The 19983-nt window shown below is 48.8% G+C and overlaps 2 protein-coding genes across 9 annotated transcripts in view; one reads left to right on the forward strand and one right to left on the reverse strand.

Annotated features, from left to right (window-relative positions):
* The first annotated feature begins 9780 nt into the window (after window positions 1-9780).
* Window positions 9781-12407, forward strand: HYI (hydroxypyruvate isomerase (putative)). 5 transcript variants are annotated; one of them, XM_082345053.1, is made up of 8 exons: window positions 9785-10055; window positions 10133-10244; window positions 11178-11292; window positions 11496-11574; window positions 11663-11712; window positions 11825-11894; window positions 12005-12128; window positions 12248-12407. In XM_082345053.1, exons 1-7 carry the CDS (start codon window positions 9857-9859, stop codon window positions 12085-12087), a joined length of 708 nt encoding a protein of 235 aa, XP_082201179.1. In that variant the 5' UTR covers window positions 9785-9856; the 3' UTR covers window positions 12088-12128; window positions 12248-12407. The 5 variants fall into 5 exon arrangements, 4 of the variants coding, with proteins under 4 accessions (XP_082201179.1, XP_082201178.1, XP_082201180.1 ...); XM_082345054.1 differs by having other exon boundaries at window positions 9786-10055; window positions 11496-11548; window positions 11994-12128; XM_082345055.1 differs by having other exon boundaries at window positions 9789-10055; window positions 11994-12128.
* SZT2 (SZT2 subunit of KICSTOR complex) overlaps window positions 12400-19983 on the reverse strand; it is a 52184-nt gene continuing 44600 nt past the window's right edge. For 3 of the 4 annotated variants that reach the window (XM_082344857.1, XM_082344858.1, XM_082344856.1), the window contains exons 63-72: window positions 19385-19475; window positions 19063-19143; window positions 18910-18984; window positions 16429-16642; window positions 15853-16126; window positions 15592-15714; window positions 15078-15483; window positions 14830-14946; window positions 13438-13506; window positions 12400-13284 (exon numbers count right to left, since the gene is read on the reverse strand). In XM_082344857.1, coding sequence (XP_082200983.1) covers window positions 13141-13284; window positions 13438-13506; window positions 14830-14946; window positions 15078-15483; window positions 15592-15714; window positions 15853-16126; window positions 16429-16642; window positions 18910-18984; window positions 19063-19143; window positions 19385-19475 — 1594 coding nt within the window. In that variant the 3' untranslated portion in view covers window positions 12400-13140. The remainder of the gene's footprint in view (window positions 13285-13437; window positions 13507-14829; window positions 14947-15077; window positions 15484-15591; window positions 15715-15852; window positions 16127-16428; window positions 16643-18909; window positions 18985-19062; window positions 19144-19384; window positions 19476-19983) is intronic. The other variant, XM_082344859.1, reaches the window with a different exon arrangement.

Genomic DNA, 19983 nt, shown 5'->3' on the forward strand with positions numbered 1-19983 from the left:
TGTGGCCAGAGAACAAAGGGCTCTGGGAGTGGTCCCTCTCACTGTTACACCTAATCATTCACTAGAAGACTTTTTTGTTTTCCATCCTTGCAACCAAAGGTTTGGTGGATCTGAAGCTTCTAGTGTCCACAGCAGTAATTCTTCTGCCAGGAAACATGGTCATGGTTCCAATGAACTAGAAGCTGAGATTTCCCCTGTTCATTTTAGGCTCCACGTGCCACTAAACAGTCAGAGGAGAGGTTCTCTAGCCTGACTGAGGTGGTTGATCCTGATCTCCAGGGAAAATTGTGTTGCTGCTATAGAGTGGGTATGAGGAGGACTTGGTTTAGGGCAACTCTAATTCTTCTCTTGCTCTAAAGTTCTGGTCAGTGGAAATTGACAACCCAGTACTGTCAAGACCACCAAAGACTTGGATCCTACAGCAATGAAGGTATGTGTCATTCCATCAGGTAAAGAAACTCATCCAGCTGCGGTGCTGGAAAGGGCAAAGGGAACTTGCTTTGAGTGCTGGAAGAAGACAGCTGTGATTACCAGTTTAGGCCCTATTACCAGCTGCAAAAATGGGGACCGTAACAGCTGTGTCTATGTTTCTTTACCGTTTGCTCCCGTATGGGTTTCTACTGCTATCTGACGAATTATCACAGATTCAGCAGCCTAAAACAACATCCATTTACTAGCTCACAGTTCTGTAGGGCAGAAGTCCAGGAGCAGGGAGTTCCCTGGTGGCCTACTGGTTAGGATTCTGGGCTTTCACCGCCATGGCCCGGGTTCAATCACTGGTCGGGGAACTGAGACCCTGCAAGCCACGTGGCACGGCCAAAAAAAAAAAAAAAAAGTCCAGGCGTGGCATGTATGGCTGGGTTCTCTGCTCAAAGTTTCAAAAGGCTAAAATCAAGGTGTTGGGCTGCATTCCCATCTGGGGCTCAGGGTCCTCTTTCAGGCTCACTTGGTTGTGGCAGAATTCAGTTCTCCGTGGCCAAAGGATTGAGGCTTCCTTATCCCTGCTGGCTGTCAGCCAGGGGCTACTCTCAGCTCCTCGAGGCCACCCATATTCCTTCTCCATCTCCAAAGCCACCAGTGGACAACTTCTCACGCATTAACTTCAAATCTCTTTCACCAGGAAGAGCCCTGGGCCTTTTAAGGGCTCTCCTGACTAGGTCAGGCTCACCCAGCTCTCCCTTTCATAAATGATTTGGGACCTTAACTGTCTCTGCAAAATCCCTTCATAGCAGTATCTAGACTAGTGTTTGATTGAAAAACTGAGAGAAAACACACTCCGGGTGTGTACAGCCGGGAGCAGGAATCTGGGGAGACTATCTCCAGATTCTGCCTACCACACCTCTCCTCACTTTAACCCGATTCCTTATTTGAAGAACACTAGTGGTAGTAAAGCTTTAGGTTTCCAGAGAGGTTTTTCTGGATTGAGATCACCTCTTGATAAAATGGTAGTCAGTGGGATTTTGTGCATCCCGCTGATGGAGATGTGAATTTTTCACCCAGATGAAGAATGAGAGGGCATACTGAGGGAAGAAAGAGGAGAACCCTGCCAGATATTTCCTGTTTGTCCCTCATTCTGTTTTCCTCCTTGCTTTCTGCCCAAACAGAGGGACTGATGTTGGCTCCATCAGTGGGTTCCCTTGTCCTTGGGCTCTGGTTGGTTTATCTAGTGGGGAGGCCCAGCAGGAGATTACAGGGCAGAAGGAGAGTCAGGTAGGCTATTTATTTCTCAGGTTTCCTCCCTACAGGCTGCCTCAGGCTGCCCCTGTCCTGCAACTGAGGGCTTCGGTTCCTCGTAGGACAGTTATCTCTGCACGACTTTCTCCTCCTGGATTTCAGTCCCCATGCCCCCATCCCCTTCACCCTTTTAGGCTTAGGAGGAGTAACAGCTCTGCTGTTACCAGCCTTAGGTTGCTGCATTATCCCATGTATTTCCCCTACGGCCTGCCCACGTCTTCATAAATAGTCCCTTTATTCAATCTTCTGAATTATCCTAATTTGAGTGTGCCATCTGTTTTCTGTTTGGACTCAGTGATACAAGAACCTATTAAGAGATAGGCACGGGAGTGTGACAGATGGAGATACAAATATTACCTTTATTACCACTACAACTGACACTGGACAATATGGCTTAGGTCTGCTAGGCAAGCAGGTTGCTAATATTTCACCCCTGAGGTCAGCCCTGTGAGGGTTTATTCCTGTAAAACTTATGGCAGAGGGGGGCAGAGTAGGGAGTGTGCCTTTTTACAGAGAGGAGGGAGGATGGGAATGAGCTGAGCATTTTGGCTCCTTCTTTCTGCCAAAGGAGTCACTCTCCTTCCCCTGGGGAAGACCGAGAAGGCGGGGCAGGCACCCAGAGATGTCTGTAGAGGGCAGACCTCCTTCAAAACGGGAATGCGAAGCCTGGTAGAAAGGTGGCACTCCTCCAACACTCTGAACAGCAAATGATACTTTAACTAAAGTCAAAGATAAGCAAAAACAGCCAAAGACTTAATATCCAGAATTTCTATAAAGAACATCTACAAACTGATTAATTAAAACATTAAGAATCCTACTGAAGAGTGGACAAAGTCTACAGATAAGCAATTCACAGAAGAGGGAATGCTAATGGCAAATATACATCTGGAAAGATGTTCAACTTCAGTCATAATGAAGGATTTGATTTTTTAAAATGTTTTTTCCCCGCTTCAGATTGGCAAGAATCCAGCATTGATGAAGATGTAGAGAAACAGGTGCTCATAGGCTGTCAGTACGAATGTAAACTGATAAAGCGTTTTGAAGGGCAATTTGGCAGTGAATTAGAACTTTAAACGTGCATATCCTTTGGCCAAGGAAGTCCACTTTCAGACATATATACTGAAGAAATACTCATATTTGTATCCACACACAAAAAGGCATATACAAGGATGCTTATTGTAATAGTGATAAATTGGAAGCAATCTTTTTGTCCATCAATAGGGGAAGGATAAAATTTTCATATTCTGGAATAAAATGCAGTTAAAAGAATGGCCAAAGAAAGGGAGAACAGTAAGATAGATTGAGTTTATATATATATATATATATATATATATATATATATATATATATATATATATATATTTATATATATTTATATATATATTTATATTCCCCCCCCGCCAAGGAAAGACATCCTATAAGACCTCCTATATATAATGCTAAGTGGAAAAAAAAAAACAAGTTGCAAAAAATATATACCTAATACCATGGGTAGAATTCATGAGTGTAAAAATTAAACAAGGGAAGAATAAGATTCTGTAGTTAGGGTTATTGAGATTTTTCAAAATTCTAAACATGAAAAAAAAACCTTTCTGACTATCCACACTTGTACTCTTTGAGTCATACATTCACTGGTTGTATTTAAGTTTAAAGGTTGCATGTGGATGGGTATGTAATTAGCTAACACTCCATTAACTAATATGGCCAAGAGCCTTCATGTGTTCCTAACAACATGCATACGTAGGGGAAGTGCACAAGAAGAGTTTCTGGATGCAATCCAGCCACCCAGTAATAGAATAGAAACTAAAGATAAGGGCCAGTTATAGGAGCCTCCTTTTAACGATAAGGATGTATAACATGGAACAGCAAATATTATTATATTCTTCCAAGAATATAATGATCGCTCATGCAAGCACAAATTTTGTAAAGTGATTCAATGCTGTTTTGTATAATGATGTTATTATTCAACGTACTGTGTGTGTGAAATGATTCTGCGTAAATGTGCTGAAATTTTAGTTATCGAGTCCTAATGTATAATAGATGTATCACGGATATTCCTCTATGACATACTTGGATACAGTAGAAACCTATGAAAGAAAAATTTTACCAAAGGTTTAGTTTCCTTTTTGACACAGTTACAAGCTATCATGAATCTGTGTGATATGGACTATTACTGGTAAAATTGAGTAAAGTGGGAAAGTTACATTCCGAAGCCTTAGAAATGCAGACTCCATGGTTCCAACAAAAAATAAAGTGACACTAGATTCTGAACACATGGTTGGATGTGAAAATATATAACATGATATATGGAGCCTGATTTGAACATGTTGTATAAAAGTGATAAAAAGACTGGGAGCTCAAATAAGAAAGTTAAAATAGAAATGAAGATGCTCTTGTATTGGAGCAAGGTAGGAAAAAGCTTAATGAAGATCGGGTGAAATAAAAATCATCAGCATAAACTCATGACTTTGAAAGATAAAGATTCCCTCATAGACACTGAGACCCCTAAGTTGCCATGAGTCATCCAGTTTACCACTACCAGCTATATGAAATGATGTAAATTCATGAAATGATGTAAATTCATGAAATGATGTAAATACATGAAATGATGTAAATTCATGAAATGATGTAAATTCATGAAATGATGTAAATTCATGAAATGATGTAAATTCATGAAATGATGTAAATACATGAAATGATGTAAATTCATGAAATGATGTAAATTCATGAAATGATGTAAATTCATGAAATGATGTAAATACATGAAATGATGTAAATTCATGAAATGATGTAAATTCATGAAATGATGTAAATACATGAAATGATGTAAATACATGAAATGATGTAAATTCATGAAATGATGTAAATACATGAAATGATGTAAATTCATGAAATGATGTAAATTCATGAAATGATGTAAATTCATGAAATGATGTAAATTCATGAAATGATGTAAATTCATGAAATGATGTAAATTCATGAAATGATGTAAATTCATGAAATGATGTAAATTCATGAAATGATGTAAATACATGAAATGATGTAAATTCATGAAATGATGTAAATTCATGAAATGATGTAAATTCATGAAATGATGTAAATTCATGAAATGATGTAAATTCATGAAATGATGTAAATTCATGAAATGATGTAAATACATGAAATGATGTAAATTCATGAAATGATGTAAATACATGAAATGATGTAAATTCATGAAATGATGTAAATACATGAAATGATGTAAATTCATGAAATGATGTAAATTCATGAAATGATGTAAATTCATGAAATGATGTAAATTCATGAAATGATGTAAATTCATGAAATGATGTAAATACATGAAATGATGTAAATACATGAAATGATGTAAATTCATGAAATGATGTAAATACATGAAATGATGTAAATTCATGAAATGATGTAAATACATGAAATGATGTAAATTCATGAAATGATGTAAATACATGAAATGATGTAAATTCATGAAATGATGTAAATTCATGAAATGATGTAAATACATGAAATGATGTAAATTCATGAAATGATGTAAATACATGAAATGATGTAAATTCATGAAATGATGTAAATTCATGAAATGATGTAAATTCATGAAATGATGTAAATTCATGAAATGATGTAAATTCATGAAATGATGTAAATTCATGAAATGATGTAAATTCATGAAATGATGTAAATTCATGAAATGATGTAAATTCATGAAATGATGTAAATTCATGAAATGATATATAAATACATAGCCCAAGTGCCCAGGGTCCAGGTCTTCAAATTGCTTCTTACCAAAAGCACCAAGTGTTTTTTGAAATGTGCACAATGCTTGGTCTTGGGATGGGAAAAGCAAGTTAGTTCTGAGACATCTCTTTTTTGGAAAGAATTAAGATGAAGCAGGAAGGCTAGCTTGATTGATTCCCTTACAGATGTTCCAAGCGAATACAACGCCTCTCTCGGTTTTTCTTGCCACGTCTCTCTGTACATCATTTCTACTCTCTCTGGCTGAGTGTCCCCATGAGGTATGGTTCTATTAAGAAGGAGAAAAGAGGGAACAGATGTGGGGTAGGCAACCTACAATGTCTGTAACAGGTACTCTGGTTGGTCCAGCTTGTGTCAGGTGCCCACTCACTGACCAATCACTGTGGCTGGGAAGAGAGGATCTTATAAGAAGATGACAGCGTCTATTCACACTTAAGATGAAGAAGTGGTGAAAGTGATAATTCCCCCAAACAAGGGAACAGTTCCCAGAAGAAGAAAGGGAACCTCTACTAGATATCTATTGCTGCTAACAAATTACCCCACAACTCAGTGGCTTAAAATGACAAATGTTTACTATCAAAGAGTTTCTGTAGGCTAGAAATCTGGGCGTGCCTTAGGTGGATGTCTCTGACTCAAACCTTGTCTGTCATGAGGCTGCAGTCAAGGTGCTGGTCAGGATCACAGTCATCTTAAGGCTCAGTGGGAGCAGACCTGCTTCCAAGCTCATTCACAGGCTGCATCAGCCCCTTGACATAGCTCTTTCCATAGGGCAGCTCACAATATGGCAGCTGGTTTTCCTCAGAGCAAGTGAGTGAAAGAGTGAGAGAGGGCACCCAAGACACAAGCCAAAGTCTTTTTGTAACCTAATCTCTGAGGTGACATTGGACCATTTTTGCTGTATTCTATTTGTTTGAAGTGAATCTCGAGGTCCAGCCCATATTCAAGCAGAGGGGGCATGGAGACCAGAATGTGGAGATCACTGGGGACCATTTCACAGGCTGCCCAGCACAGGTTCTGAGCAGGTAATACAATCAAAGACCGCTAGCTTGAGCAGTGACACACTGAATCCAAAAAGGAGTCATTCTAGTCTAATACAAACAAGCTGAGTCTGTAGAAAAACCTTGAGATTCTCATGATACTACAATGAGGATGTTAATAGAAAATGTGCTAACAGGTGGTAATAATGCATACAGAAAGTTTTAAAATTTTGTTCTTATTAACTATGAAACAGATACAAAATGATATTTATAAAATATATGTAAGATATAAAGAGTAGTGATAAAACAAAGATGTGTGATCACACCACACCAGAGAAAGGGGACGACCATTACTCTTGAAGTCTCCAATGCCACTCCCTTCCCTCCCACTCCAGAGGTCACTATCATCTTGAATTTTGTGGTCATTATCACTTGCTCTTCTTTATAGTTTTACCACAGATGTTTGTAGCCCTACACAAGATATTGTTTGGTTTTCCCTGCTTTTGACTTCATGTAAATGGAATCATACTGTATATATTTCTCTGTGATTTGCTTCTTTCACTTACGATTATGTTTCTGAGATTTATCCATTCGATGTGTTCATACTGATGCTTTCAATTCGACCCAAACGTCACTAAGCTCTTCATATATTACTCTAATCCAGGAGCAAACTCAATTTTACCATTTGAGTCACCAGCTTTTTCTTCACTTTTATAAACAACACTGTAGGACTATACAACAACACATCTATACATGTATCAAGGGACATTTGAGTTAATTCCTTATTTTTGCTACATAAACAGTGGTGCTATGAACATCACTGAATTCTTTCCTGGTACACTCGTGCACAAGGTTCTCCAGGAGATAAACCTGGGCAAGGAACCGCTTGGTATATGAATGTTCAGTTTTAAGAAATAATGCCAAATTATTTTCCAAAGTGGTTGTAGTGATTTATACTCCTATCAGCAGTGAATAAATGTTGCAGTTGTTCCAGATCCCTTCCAATACTTGCTATTGTCTGACTTTTAAGGGTTTTTTTTTCCTCCCCAATCTGGAAAGTATAAAATGAAATTTCATTGAGGTTTTGATTTGCATTTCACATATTAGTTGTAATATTTTTTACAACATTGGCAAGTGCAATCCAGTGGTCAAATGAGACTCTGAACTCTACGTGCAAGTGTCAGCCATTATCCATGTAATTATTTACAAGCTGTTGTTATCTTAACTGATCATCATACCTGTACAAGTTCTTTGATTAAAAGTTAAATGCAAAGAATCAAGATTTGTAATAACTTAGTGTAATGCTTATGTTGCAAAGTGGGTTAAGATATAAACAAATGGTGACTAAAGAAAATAATTGTCATGGGCATTGTACCTCTCTTGTATATATTTTGATACATTATGTAAAGGTGGTTGTAAGGGAATTAAGGGAAAAAGTGAGTCATGCACATCTAGTTTATACATCATCTCTGCTGCCCTACAGGGAATACAAGTGAAAAAGGAGTGGAACCATTGGAGGCTGGACAAATTTTGTTTCTGGTACAGACCCCAGCAGATGGTGGTGCTTTGAAAGTCTTAAATAAAATTTGCATACTCAGATTTACAGTGAAGTGTTAATAAGGAATTACTTACCTTAGATGTTACTCTGTATTGCCAACCATGGATCATAAACACGCTGAAGTTGGGATTGATTAAAATGTTAAACTTAGTGAGGTCACATCCTGATTGGACAGTACCCAAGAAACACGTTCCAGGAGGAGTCTGAGTTCCAAGTATACTGCCAGCTGCAGGGGGGCAGGAAATCTGGTGATCAGTCATAGCTGGTGGCAGTCCGTGCTTGGAGGCAGAGCTGAAGGAACAGTACCTGCCAGGCACTTGGATTAACTCTGAGTTGAGCCTGGACCCCAGGTGTCTGGGTGAGCCTGACTTGGGATGCAGGAGAGCAGTGACAGGAAGACAGCGGACGCTGGGTGCTCCCGATGTTGCACTTCAAGCTGCTTTTTGTCAAAGCTAGTACAGGAAGCAGATCAAGATGACGTCTATGAATGTACTGTCTAAGTGTAAACTGACAATATTTTTGAAAAGCCATATAGCACAGTCGTCAAGAACTTAAGCATGCTCCTATTTTTTCACCCAACTTGGAATCTGCCCATTCAGTTGGGTTAGTGTGGCTGAAATATTGATAAATCCATTCGAATGATCTGAAGAAACATTAAGAGGCTACAGACACAGAAACCCGGGAAAGTCTAAACATCCTGGCTTTGGGAAGCGTAGACCTGGAAGCTGCCGTGGGTTTGGCCAGTCCTGAGAACTCTGCAGCAGCGGTATCTCAACGTGCTCCCCCTACTCACAGTGCTCAGTTTCCCACCCCCTCTGCTCCAGCTTTTCTTTACCACCTGACTCCTGCTTATTTAGTTTCTACAGCCACAGTCATCTTCTGGCAAACCCACCTCCTACTTGGCTCTCAGTATTTCCTTGTTTGAACTCTCCAAGAAGGAACCTGATTGGCCAGACTATCTTTCCAAATTGGACCAATCAAGGGTCTTGGGCTATTCTATGGATTGGCTGCCCTTGGATCAGATGTCTTTCCGTGGTCCAATCAGCCGGGGTTGAGAGGGGACAGCCCGCCCATAGCCGCTCAGTGCGGAGTCCAGGGGTGGGGGCAGTTTTCCTTATAAAGGACTTAGTACTTTGTTCCTACAAAAGGAACCTAAGAAAACGATTCAGAGATGGGGCCAAGAAGTGCATTAAAGTGCTTTTATAGCGCACGCGCACACACACGTTGAACTCCCTAATGACCATCAACAGAGTAGCATGATCAATTCTGGGCTGTCCAGGTGCGGAACAGTGAGCAGCTAATTCAAGGTTGTCACGGGAAATGCTCACGAAATAATATGCCATAAAACCTTATATACACTATGATCAGGGTTTTCTAAGAAAAGACTGCACGTGTTTAGTTTTTGCTCTGTACGGGAAAGTTAATGGGTGAGTGGTGCGGCACACACTTTCAAATGTTCCATAATGAACAGGTACTCTGGTTATAAAGAAGGAAAACACGAAGCGTTTGTTAGCGTCCACGCTCCTTCACGTTAACTGGGGCCGCGCCCTCTCCCCGCGCCGCCCTCTCCTGTCAGGGAAAGTGCACTTTTCTGGCCAGTCCGCGGTTTTTACGACGCACGGCTTTCCCAGCCGGAGAGAGCCGGCACCCAGCTCGCGGCGCCAGCGCGCCCCCGCCCGGCGAGGCCGGGCTCCTCCGCCGCCTCGGCGCCCGCCCCGCTCCCCGCGCGGGCCCTCAGTCCCTTCCCCTCCCCAGCCCCGCCCGCGGCTGCCGCCTTCCGGCTGCGCGGACTCTGCTCCACGCGCGCTCCCGGCCGGCCATGGCTCCGCTGCGCTTCTCGGCCAACGTGTCGTGGCTGTTCTCCGAGCTCCCCGGCCTCCCCGCGCGGCTCCGAGCCGCGGGCAGTTCGGGTTTCGAGGCGGCCGAGGTCGGCTGGCCGTACGGGGAGCCGCCGGAGGCGCTGGCGCGCGCGGCGCGGGAAGTGGGGCTGCAGCTCGTGCTGATCAACACGCCCCCGGGTGCGCTGTGGGGGCCCGGGCCCGGGCGGGGCGAGCCGGGAGCGTGAGCCGGGAACTGAGGCCCATTCTCTCCACAGGAGACCGAGAGAAAGGGGAGATGGGTCTGGGGGCCGTTCCCGGGAGGCAGGCGGCCTTCCGAGATGGGCTGGAGCAGGCTGTGCTGTACGCCAAGGCTCTGGGCTGTCCCAGGTATCCTCCTCTCTCCAATCCCCCGCCCCCATGACCCACGAGAGAACAGGCCGCCGGGGCTTGAGAGGCTCAGGGGTCCGAGCGCACTGGCCCTTCTTCGCCCCTTCCGTCTGGGTCCCTTGTAAATTGCCTCCTGTATTTCATCTGTTGTGTGTCACTCTCATCTTGCAACTCTTTCTTGCTCAACTCTTGCTGGGATCCCATGCTGGGAGCTCAGTTTGACCTGGGAGATAGATAGCACAGTAAACAAACGGAGTGATCCATTTGAGGACAGGTCAGTTCAAGGAGGCTGTGGGAGCAGGTAGGCAGTAACTCTTGTCTGGGATCAGAGAAAGCTTCTTACAGGTAGTAAGTAGTGGGTCTCTAGTGGGCACTTGCTTGAGGTAAGGAGCATTCCAGTCAAGGATGCAGGGGCCAAAGGCTAGAGGGGCTTGGTGTGTTCTGCAGAGTTTACGAGGCTGGAAATGTAACCTGTCTGCTTTAGAGGTGGCTGAGAAGGATCAGGTGGTGAAGTGAGGGGGACTCAAAGTGGGGCTGATATCATAAACGTCAAATCCTGCACAGAGCAACCAGGCTGAGAAGGAACTGGCAACAAGGGGTTATTAAGGGGGTGGAGGGGTGTGTGTGCAGAAAACAGATGGGAAGCTAACAGATGAAAGGAGGAGAGACAAGCAGCGCGGAATTCCTGAGAAGGGTAAGGGTCAAAGTAATTTTTTAAAGGTGAGACTTAAGCATGTTTGCAGGCACGAGGAGAAGGGGCACGGAAAAGGAGAATTTGGAAGTACAGGAGGGGCTAAGTGAGAGACCTGGGGAGATGGGAAGCTGGCATGATCAGAGAGCAGCTGGAAGAGGTGCACCCAGGGAGCGAGGGAGTGAAGGCTCGCGCTTCGAGGATGGACTCCACAGCCCCCTCCAGGCCCATTTTCCCCACAGGATTCACCTGATGGCTGGCCGAGTGCCCCAGGGGGCTGATCGAGCAGCAGTCAGGGGTGAAATGGAGACAGTTTTTCTGGAGAACCTGAGGCACGCAGCTGGGGTTTTGGCTCAGGTGAGACAGTGAAAACACATACAGACACACATGCTTCATGAATGTCTGTGTGTGTGGAGGGGATGCACAGTGGGGAGGGCAGTGAGGCACAAGCCTGGGCCCCGGTCCAGGCCGGAGGGATTGGTGACGGGCTTGATCGGTGATTGACTGAGGGGGTACAAACCTCAGGGAGAGCTCTACTCATGGATCCCGCCTGGTGCTAGGAGAACCTTGTGGGGCTGCTGGAACCCATCAACACCCGCATCACGGACCCCCGGTACTTCCTGGACACACCCCAGCAGGGTAGGACCCCAGCCCTGTGTCTCCTCCTGTCCCTTGATTCTTGTGCCCTCCTTGAGTCTCATGGCCCCCTCCCCGGTTTCTCTCCCAGCGGCAGCCATCTTAGAGAAAGTTGGAAGACCCAACCTCCAGTTACAGATGGTAAGTGGGAGAGAGGGAGTGCTTCTCAGAGGGCCCATGGGCCTGTGTTCTCCAAATCCAGGCAGAATGATGTGGCCTGCAGGGTCTGTGACTGTCGGAATCTCTGCCCCAGGACATATTCCACTGGCAGATCATGGACGGGAACCTGACAGGGAACATCCGGGAGTTCCTGCCCTTCGTTGGTGAGGGCCCCTTTCTTGGCTTCTTCCTAGTCTGCCATGCTGCTTCCTCTGTCCTCCCACTCTTTCTACCCCCCCACATCTGCCCACATCTGCCCCCAGGGCACGTGCAGGTGGCACAGGTCCCGGGCCGAGGGGAACCCAGCAGCCCTGGAGAGCTGAACTTCCCCTATCTGTTCCAACTGCTGGAAGATGAAGGCTACAAAGGCTTTGTGGGCTGCGAGTACCAGCCTCGAGGTGAGGGTGGGCTGAGCTCCAGGCCTGGCCCTGGGGAAGGGGATCTGGAGGGACAGGTGTCGGGCAGGGGCTGTTTTCCTCCTCATGGGTTGAGACGCCTCGGGTCCCTCTCCCCTCAGGAGACACGGTAGAGGGCTTGAGTTGGCTACGTTCGTACTGGGATAAGCGGGGCCGCCCACAGGCTGGCCAGTGAGGTCCTGCGCTCCAGCCACACACCTCTGGGACGGTGAGCTGCACATCCCGAGTCTCCTCTGAATTAAAGACAATCTGCTGAAGGTTTCCATGTGTGTATGTTATTGGAGGGGGAAGGGGAGGGACACACAGTGTCTAACTTTTCAGTTTCTTTGGGTCACTTCCTTCCTGCAGAGAAGGGACATATAGCTCACGTTCAAGTCCTCCAGTCTGTGCCAGTGTTGTTGTGGAGATGGGAGAGCTTTCGAGCCCACCACCTCACGTACAGATGAGAAACCAAGGGTCCGAGAGCAAAGGGACTCACCCGTGGTCACAGATGCTTCAAAGGCAGAGCTGGGATTGGAACCCAGGTGTCTTATCTCAGTGGCAATTGTCCAGCAATAATGTCCCAGTGGGAAGTGAAGACCACAGGGCTCAAGATGGGGGTGGGGGAGGCGGGTGGCTGACAGCAAGCCAAGACGCGGAGGCAGGATTCAGGCAGAGGAACTCTAAGGGGTCTACGTGCCACCTGATGTGAAGAATTCCCAGACTCCACCAAGTGAGGAGGGAGGAGGAGTCTCCTTCTGGAATGGCCCAGGGACCTGAGATGGCATGGGCACCTCAGGGAGGTGACCGGACCTTCTGGATCCCTGGGCTGGTCAGTGGCAGCGAGTGTTTAGGGAGGGCAGCTCCTGCTACCAGGTCCCCAAAACACATTCACACAACCTTTGGCATCCCTCAGTGTCCAGTCTTGTCCAGGGGCCCAGAAAGGCTGGTCAGTCCTGCTGCAAGTGGGCAATCCTACAGAGCCATAATTTGAGGACATTCAGTGGTCCATCCCTCAGAGGAGGCGGGTCCAGAGGGTGAAGCAGGCTGTGTTGATGACGGACTCCAGGTGGTGGTAAGTAGAGACCAGCTGGGCAGGGGGGCTCTCGCTGTCCTGGGGCTGTACCGGGAAGGGCTCTCGGAAAACCACTGTCAGAGACTGGGGAACACGGGGCGGGGGTGGTGAGAGGAGGGCAGGCTGAACCCAGGGAGCAGGGCTCCCCAACCTCAGCAGGCTCTGGGATGGCGCATTTGGGGTACAGCCTCCCACTAGGCTGACACAAAGCCCCTCACTGCCCCCTCCCGTTCTCACCGTCTTTCCCAAGTGGGAATCCAGAAACACTAGCACAAAACAGTCAGTGAACTTCTGATTCAGCACAACCTGTAGCAAAAGACAAAATGAGATGCGGAGTGAGGCACAGACCCTCCCTGAAGGCATCCTGAAAGTGGGACCAGTCTGAGGAAGGCCCGCTTCCACACCTGACCCCACCTACACTGTACGGTCACCCAGGACCTCCTCCAAGCCCAACCTCGGTCCTCATCCTCACTGGCTCCCGGTTAGCCTGTCCAGCCTCGTCAGAATGAGCGAGTGGTACTTGACTGGAAGGCCCTGCATAAGCTGACACACTGAAGCCCATCAGTAAAGGAGGGTTCTCTCCCCTTGACATAAGCCCTCCTTTGCTCCTGGGTTTCGTATCTCTGGCCTCCCTGATGTCTGTCCCTGGTGCTCAGCTTTGTGATCTCTCCCTGGGCAGTTTCTTCTATGCCCAGCTTCAGTCACCACCTGTTTGTATAAGTGCTGCCTACACCTCTCTCCTGAGCTCCAATCCCCGATGCCCATATACCTTCTAGACTGTGGTCCTCGAAGGTCCTCCTGGGCCTCAGACTCAATTCTTCACCCTTCCCCCAAACCCACTCCTGCTTCAGCGTTCCCGCCACCCACAGAAGCATCCCCATCGGCTCACACCCACCTGCACTACTGCAGCCTTACCCTAACTAACCTCGGCTTCTCTGGGCGATGCTTTGTCACACCTTGAAACTAGTCTTCCCCACAAGCACTATGTCGCAGGACCCCTTACCACAGACCAAGTACCTTTTCTTTTGAAATCTTCTCTTGAATGTCTCCTCTCCTGATCGCTGCTCTCGTTGGGGCCATCCTTTAGGCTCTCAATCCCCAGGCTTGTGCCCACTGCCATAGCTCTCCCCTCTACCTGTCCTTCCCAGCAACTTGTCAACCTCTACTGTGCACACAAATCACCTGCGGATCTGGCTGAAAGGCAGGTTCTGAGCCAGCAGGTCTGGGGTGGGGTCTGAGAGTCTGCACTTCGGTCAGCTCCCAGGTGGTGCTGACGCTGCTGGTGTGAGGGCCACACTTTGGTGAAAAGGCTTGAAAGCCCAGGAAGTCCTTTCTGGGACTGGGACCTCCAAGACCAACCACTCACAAGGTTCCAGAGCTTGGCCCTCAGGATCGCTAGCCAAGGTTTGTGCTGTTGTGAGCCCTGAGGGCACAGCTCTAGGTTATTCTCAGTGAATCACATGCTGTGGCTTGGTGCTTGAAGGGTTTTACATCCATCTACCGGTGTGGTCACTCCATCTCAGCCTCCCTGTTTAGTCAGACTGGGGTTCTTTGAGGGGGACCTTGTCATCTCTCTGATGAGGATTTCTGCTGTGTCTCCCCTTTCAGAGGAAGGTCAAGGAGACTTACCAGGTACTGAGTTCCCAAGTCTGGGCTCTGGAAATGGCGACAGCTCTGGGGAAAGCGGCTCAGGAGAACCTTGATCAGGCTCTGGTACCAGGAGACCGTCATAGACAGGAAGCAGTCCTAGGGGAAGGTCCACAGGCATGCATCTGCTGTTCCAGAACCACCTCTGAGACCCTTGCAACCTCTACCTTGGCTGCCAGTGGAATTCCTAGCATCCATCCCAGCCCCTTCTGGAACCCACAGCTGCTTACCAGCTGGGGGTCGATGTCGCCAATGGATTTGGCATGGACTGCTTCTAGGAGCTCCTCCAGCTCAGCCAGGGCCAGGCGCCCCCCTAGTCGCAGCCGATCAGGTCCTGGTGGTTCCAACAAGAAGAGGCGCTTCCAAAGGGTGTCCCGACGGCAGTGCCCTCCAGCCAGCCGTACCAGCTGAGCCAGCCGTGCCCGTGCCACGCCCACCTCTGCAGCCAGTGGGGGGAAGAGGGGAGCCGGTCCAGGGGCCAGACCAACCCCTGAGGCCTCCCCAGGGCTACCGGCTGAGCTCCCAGGAGCCTCTGGCTCAGGGGGCAGTCTGGGCGGCTTCCGGAACCGGCGCATGTCAGCAGTGAGTCTGGGGAAGAGCTCTCGTTGGCTGGTGAGCACCACGAAGAACTGCAGCCTAGGGTGGGGAGGGGACAGGAGTGTGACGGTCACAGCAGGAGAGACACGGGGCAACAGCACGGAGCGGCTGGGCAACGGGAAAGTTCAAGGCAGGGGATCTGCTGACCGCAGAACGTGCCGTTCGGCCTCTCCTTGCTCCTCAAAGGGTGCGGCACAGTGACAAACAAGCAGAGACACGTCGAAGTCGTCCTGGTGACGAAGTCCCTCAGAGTCCAGGTAGGAGCCAGAGCTGTGCGGTGGGGGTTGGGGAGACGTCAAGCCTGAGGTTCTGATGAAGCCAACCCCACCCCTTCTGCCCAAGAAAATACAGGTCCCCCACTGCAAGGATGGCCCCGACTGCAGCTCCAGACATCCCCTCTCGCCTTACCTGTGCCACGCCGACACCAGGGCGTACTCGTTATGTTCCGGGCCTCCTGGCCGGGCCATCCGTAGTGGCTTCATGTGGTAGGAGCTGGCATGGTCGGCCACGTAGTTGTACAGCTGGTGGGCAGCAATGAGCGGAGTGGGGAGCTCCAGGGTCCCTGAGGGGCGAGTTACAGGAGACACTGAGTCTGGGACAGACACAGTGATCTGGTGGGGCCGGAGGATGGGAATCCATGAGGCTCTGACTGGCAGGAAGGCCGATTCTTTCTGGGGAGCTCCTGAGGGACATGGAGATGGGACAGAAGTGGCTCAGGACACACAGGGGGCAGGGTACACACGACACAGGATCTAAACTTTGCTTGCTATGAAAATTAAACCAAACTTGCTATGAAAACAGACTGGGAAGAACTTAAGACAGAGACATGGGGACAGGGTCCAGGTGACATGAGGTGACTGACCATATAGGACAGGAGAGGTAGAGACAAGGTCTGGCCCCCGGAAGTGGTCCCCCTGGCCCTGGCTTGAGACACCTGGCAGCCTGTTCTTTTTCGGGTTCACTGGCTTGCCCCTGGGCACCGACCTTGGTAAATGTGATTGCGGCCGAAGTGGGGCCCATCAGGGTGGTGGGCCAGGAAGTGTCGCAGGAAGGTGGTGAGGTGGTAGCCGTGCCGCAGCACCAGGTGGGCGCCCAGCACGTGCTGGTGCACGAGGCGCAGGTGGAAGTCGTAGCTAAACGAGTGCACATGCATCAGGTCCCGCACCTTGTCACACTCCTCCGTGAACAGCATGGACAGCTGGGGGGGGTGGGGGGGGACCAGGTCAGGAAACGGTGGCAGGCTGCCCGCACATCTCACTTCCCTCCTCTTGCCTGGGAAACGGCAGCTCAAGATTCACCCTGTCGCCGTGGGCCCCTCTACCAGAAACACTTCCATGAGAAGCCCTCCTCATTACATTATGCAGTGTTGTAACTCTGTTTACATGAACTGACCATTTTGAGACATGAACCTTTTTACTCTGTATCCCAGTCTCCACTCAAGTCTGGCACAGATTCACTCATGCAACAAATACTTGTCGAGTGCCTACCACGTGCCTACCTGGTACTGTTCTAGTTGCTGGGGATACAAACCCCTACCCTCAAGGAGCTTACAGTCTAGTAGTGGGGAGATAAGACAATAAATATTAGGCAGAGTAAATGAGTAAATAGCACGTTAGTAGATGGTTATGGAAAATCAAGCAGTAAATAAAGCAGGTGTGGTTTTAAACAGGGTGGTCAGGGTAGGCCAGGTGTGTAATTACTTACTATTAGAAAGGTTTTCCTGGTCACTTCCCATCTCTCCAGCTTTATCTTCTCATCAGATTACTTGCTCTTCCCAAGTATACCACATATTTTCTCTACACTTTTGTACCTGCCGTTCTCTTTGCCTGAATGCTGCTCCCCCTGATCCCCAAAGCTGGCTAACTCCCACTCATTTGTAAAGCTTCATCTGGGACATCCTGCCAAGGCTAGTCCAGGGCTGGCCTCCTCTAATTCATCTGTGAATGAATGAATGAATGAACGAACGAACCACTGATGGAGGAAGAAAGGAGGGCAGAGACACAGAGCTGGTGCTTCTCTTGGTGGAAATCAGCATTACTGAGAGTGTGTTAACAGTTGGATAGGTGATGCTAGAATGGCAGAATCTACCTGACCGTGCCCTTGGGGGTACTGGGCATAAAAATTAACAGGAAAGGAAATCAATGACTGTAGAAGCAGCAGTTGCCTCGGAGTCAGAGTAGCTCCATGACCTTGGGTAAGTCACAACCTCTCTGCTTCAGTTTCCTCATCTACCATGGAGATAAAGGAAAGGTCCTCATAAATTTAGAGCTGCGTGATAAACTGCAGTAACCAAGGATGAGCCTCAGAGTCAGAGACCCAGCTTGCAACCCTAGTACTGCCAGCAACTAGCTGTGTGCCCTGGGGCACATCACTTAACCTCTGTGAACCTCAGTTTCCTTATCTGTACAGTAGGAGTAAAGTTCTCCTCTTCCCTTAGCATGTACACTAAGCACTTAATAAATACGTAATAGCTATAATAAAGCAACTTAGATTTCTAAGTAAGGTTAGAGATTAGATATGTAGGGGCAGAGAGAGCCAAACTGGGTGGAGATCAGGGGGCAGGGCAGCCAGGACTTCAGGCAGCTCAAGAGAATAATGGGGTGGGTCCTTCCCGCCAATACTACAGCAAAGTGTGAAAGAGTGCCTGCCTGTCCAATCTGCCTTCTGTGCCCTGGCCCAGGTAGGTTCCTGCACTCAAGTCACCAAGCTTTCCTGGATCTCACTATCCTGTGATGGCTAGACCAGACATCCACACCCAAGTCAAAGGCAACCACCTGTGGGCTGGATCTGAGCTGTCCAGATACGGGAAAAGTTTGTGCCATCTGTACTGGAGGGCGACAGACCGCACCCAGTCAGACCCTGATCTCTCAGAAACTCAACTCGAGGCACAAGGAAGGCAGAAGCCTAACAACGAAGGGGCCGAACTCACTCAAGGCTGGAGGGCTTCGGGTCTCTGACCACACTCAGTCCCGACTCATTCGTTCTGAGCCCTCTTGAGTGCTCAGAACCTCATGGGGTGCAAAAGCCCTGCCTTCAGGCAGTCAGACAGGGACAGAAATAACAACTGAGTGTGGGGGCTGTGCTGTGTGGGTGGGGACTCTAGTCCACATTCTAAGTGTTAGTGACTACATGGACAGTGCCAGGTTGTCCCCAGCCCTAGATTAGGCCAGGACTGCCCATGGCACCGACCCACCCATGTGTCAGATTACCCGCTCTGCTCAAATGTCCTGTCTACCCATCTATGGTCAGTGCCAGAACGACCACAGGGCCAGACCAGCCACTGTGCTACACTGCCTTCTGCCCCCGGCGCCGTGGCTGAATACAGCTCTGGACTACCACAGAGTAAGACTGGCGCCTGAGGCGGTCACAGCACTGGAATGGCCCAGCTGCCTGCAGCACCAGATGGTCCCTGGGGCTGCACTGACTACGCCTGAGACCCCACGGCCCTCCGTCCCCACCACGTACCTGAGAGTTGACAGCTTGCCCCATGGGGATTCGGGAACATTCCAGGGCAAACTGTTTGACACAGAAGTAACAGCCCTAGAGAGAGGATGAAGATGAGGTCAGGAGGGCAAGAGACAGGTGGGCCTGGCTCTCCCGTGTAGTGCTTCTGCTCACCTGGAAAGCCAGCTCCATGAGGATGATGCCCCCGGGCAGTGCCCGCTGCAGGTGGTACGTGGTCACTGGAGAGCCAGTGCTCTGCAGAAAGGAAAAAGACTGGGGTTCAGGGGCAAGGGCAGGGGGCTCACCAGCCTCGGACCATCGGGGAAAAAGTCCCCTGGGTCAGTGACTTTAATGGTGTCAGGCTGGGATCAATGACCTCAGTCATCACCCAGAGCCCCTGGCTTTAGGCCTTGGGCAAATAATTCAGGCTCAGTGATGCTGGTGTCTGAGGCATCACTGATTTCACTCTTGGGGAAGGAACACGACGACGTGTTACCTTGGGGCTCCCTTCAGTCTTGGCTTTCGGGCAGGAGAAGGAACCCCGACCTTCTGTTCCAAGGATAGCCATGGCCCGCAGCCGGCTGGTGCTGCAGAAAAGGAAGAGGGACAAGGGGGTGAGGCAGGCCAGTGGGGTGAAGGGTTACGGCTATCAGACCCAGAACCCATTTCACGTGGAATCGTTCTGCAGGAGAGGAGACAGGCCTAGAGAAGGGAAGAACCTGCCTGGGGTCCCACGGTGGGTAAGTGGCAAGGCTAGGCCAGGAGTCCAGGGCTCGATTGTGGGGCGGGGCTCTCTCCACAGCAGCTGCTGCTCTAAGGGGGAGGCGGGGATCAGGCCCCTCTCTTCCAGTGAGAGGGTGAGGGTAAAGCTGCAGAGGCTGCTGTGACTGGGGGGAGACACCTATGAGCGGATGGAGATACCTGCTTACTGTGGACAGCAAGGGAGGGGAGAGGGTGATGTCTAAGATTTCATGGGGAAAGCGCAAGCAGATCCTTGATGCCCTGGTTAGGGACGTTCCCCTGAGAGGGAAAAGGGGTTCTCTTTTGACCCGGGAAGGGCATTTTCAGTGTTCCACAGGCCTGCTGTTCTTCATT

The sequence above is a fragment of the Balaenoptera borealis genome, assembly GCF_965194805.1.
Source record: "Balaenoptera borealis genome assembly, chromosome: 1".
Classification (NCBI taxonomy): Eukaryota; Metazoa; Chordata; class Mammalia; order Artiodactyla; family Balaenopteridae; genus Balaenoptera; species Balaenoptera borealis.

What these genes read in the sequence shown, in the direction of transcription:
- HYI (XM_082345055.1), top strand. Translation starts at nt 9,857, where the DNA reads ATGGCTCCGCTGCGCTTCTCGGCCAACGTGTCGTGGCTGTTCTCCGAG. An exon ending in AAGGCTCTGGGCTGTCCCAG is followed by an intron (nt 10,245 to 11,177) that starts GTATCCTCCTCT and finishes TTTTCCCCACAG; the next exon opens with GATTCACCTGATGGCTGGCC. An exon ending in CTGCGAGTACCAGCCTCGAG is followed by an intron (nt 12,129 to 12,247) that starts GTGAGGGTGGGC and finishes CTCTCCCCTCAG; the next exon opens with GAGACACGGTAGAGGGCTTG.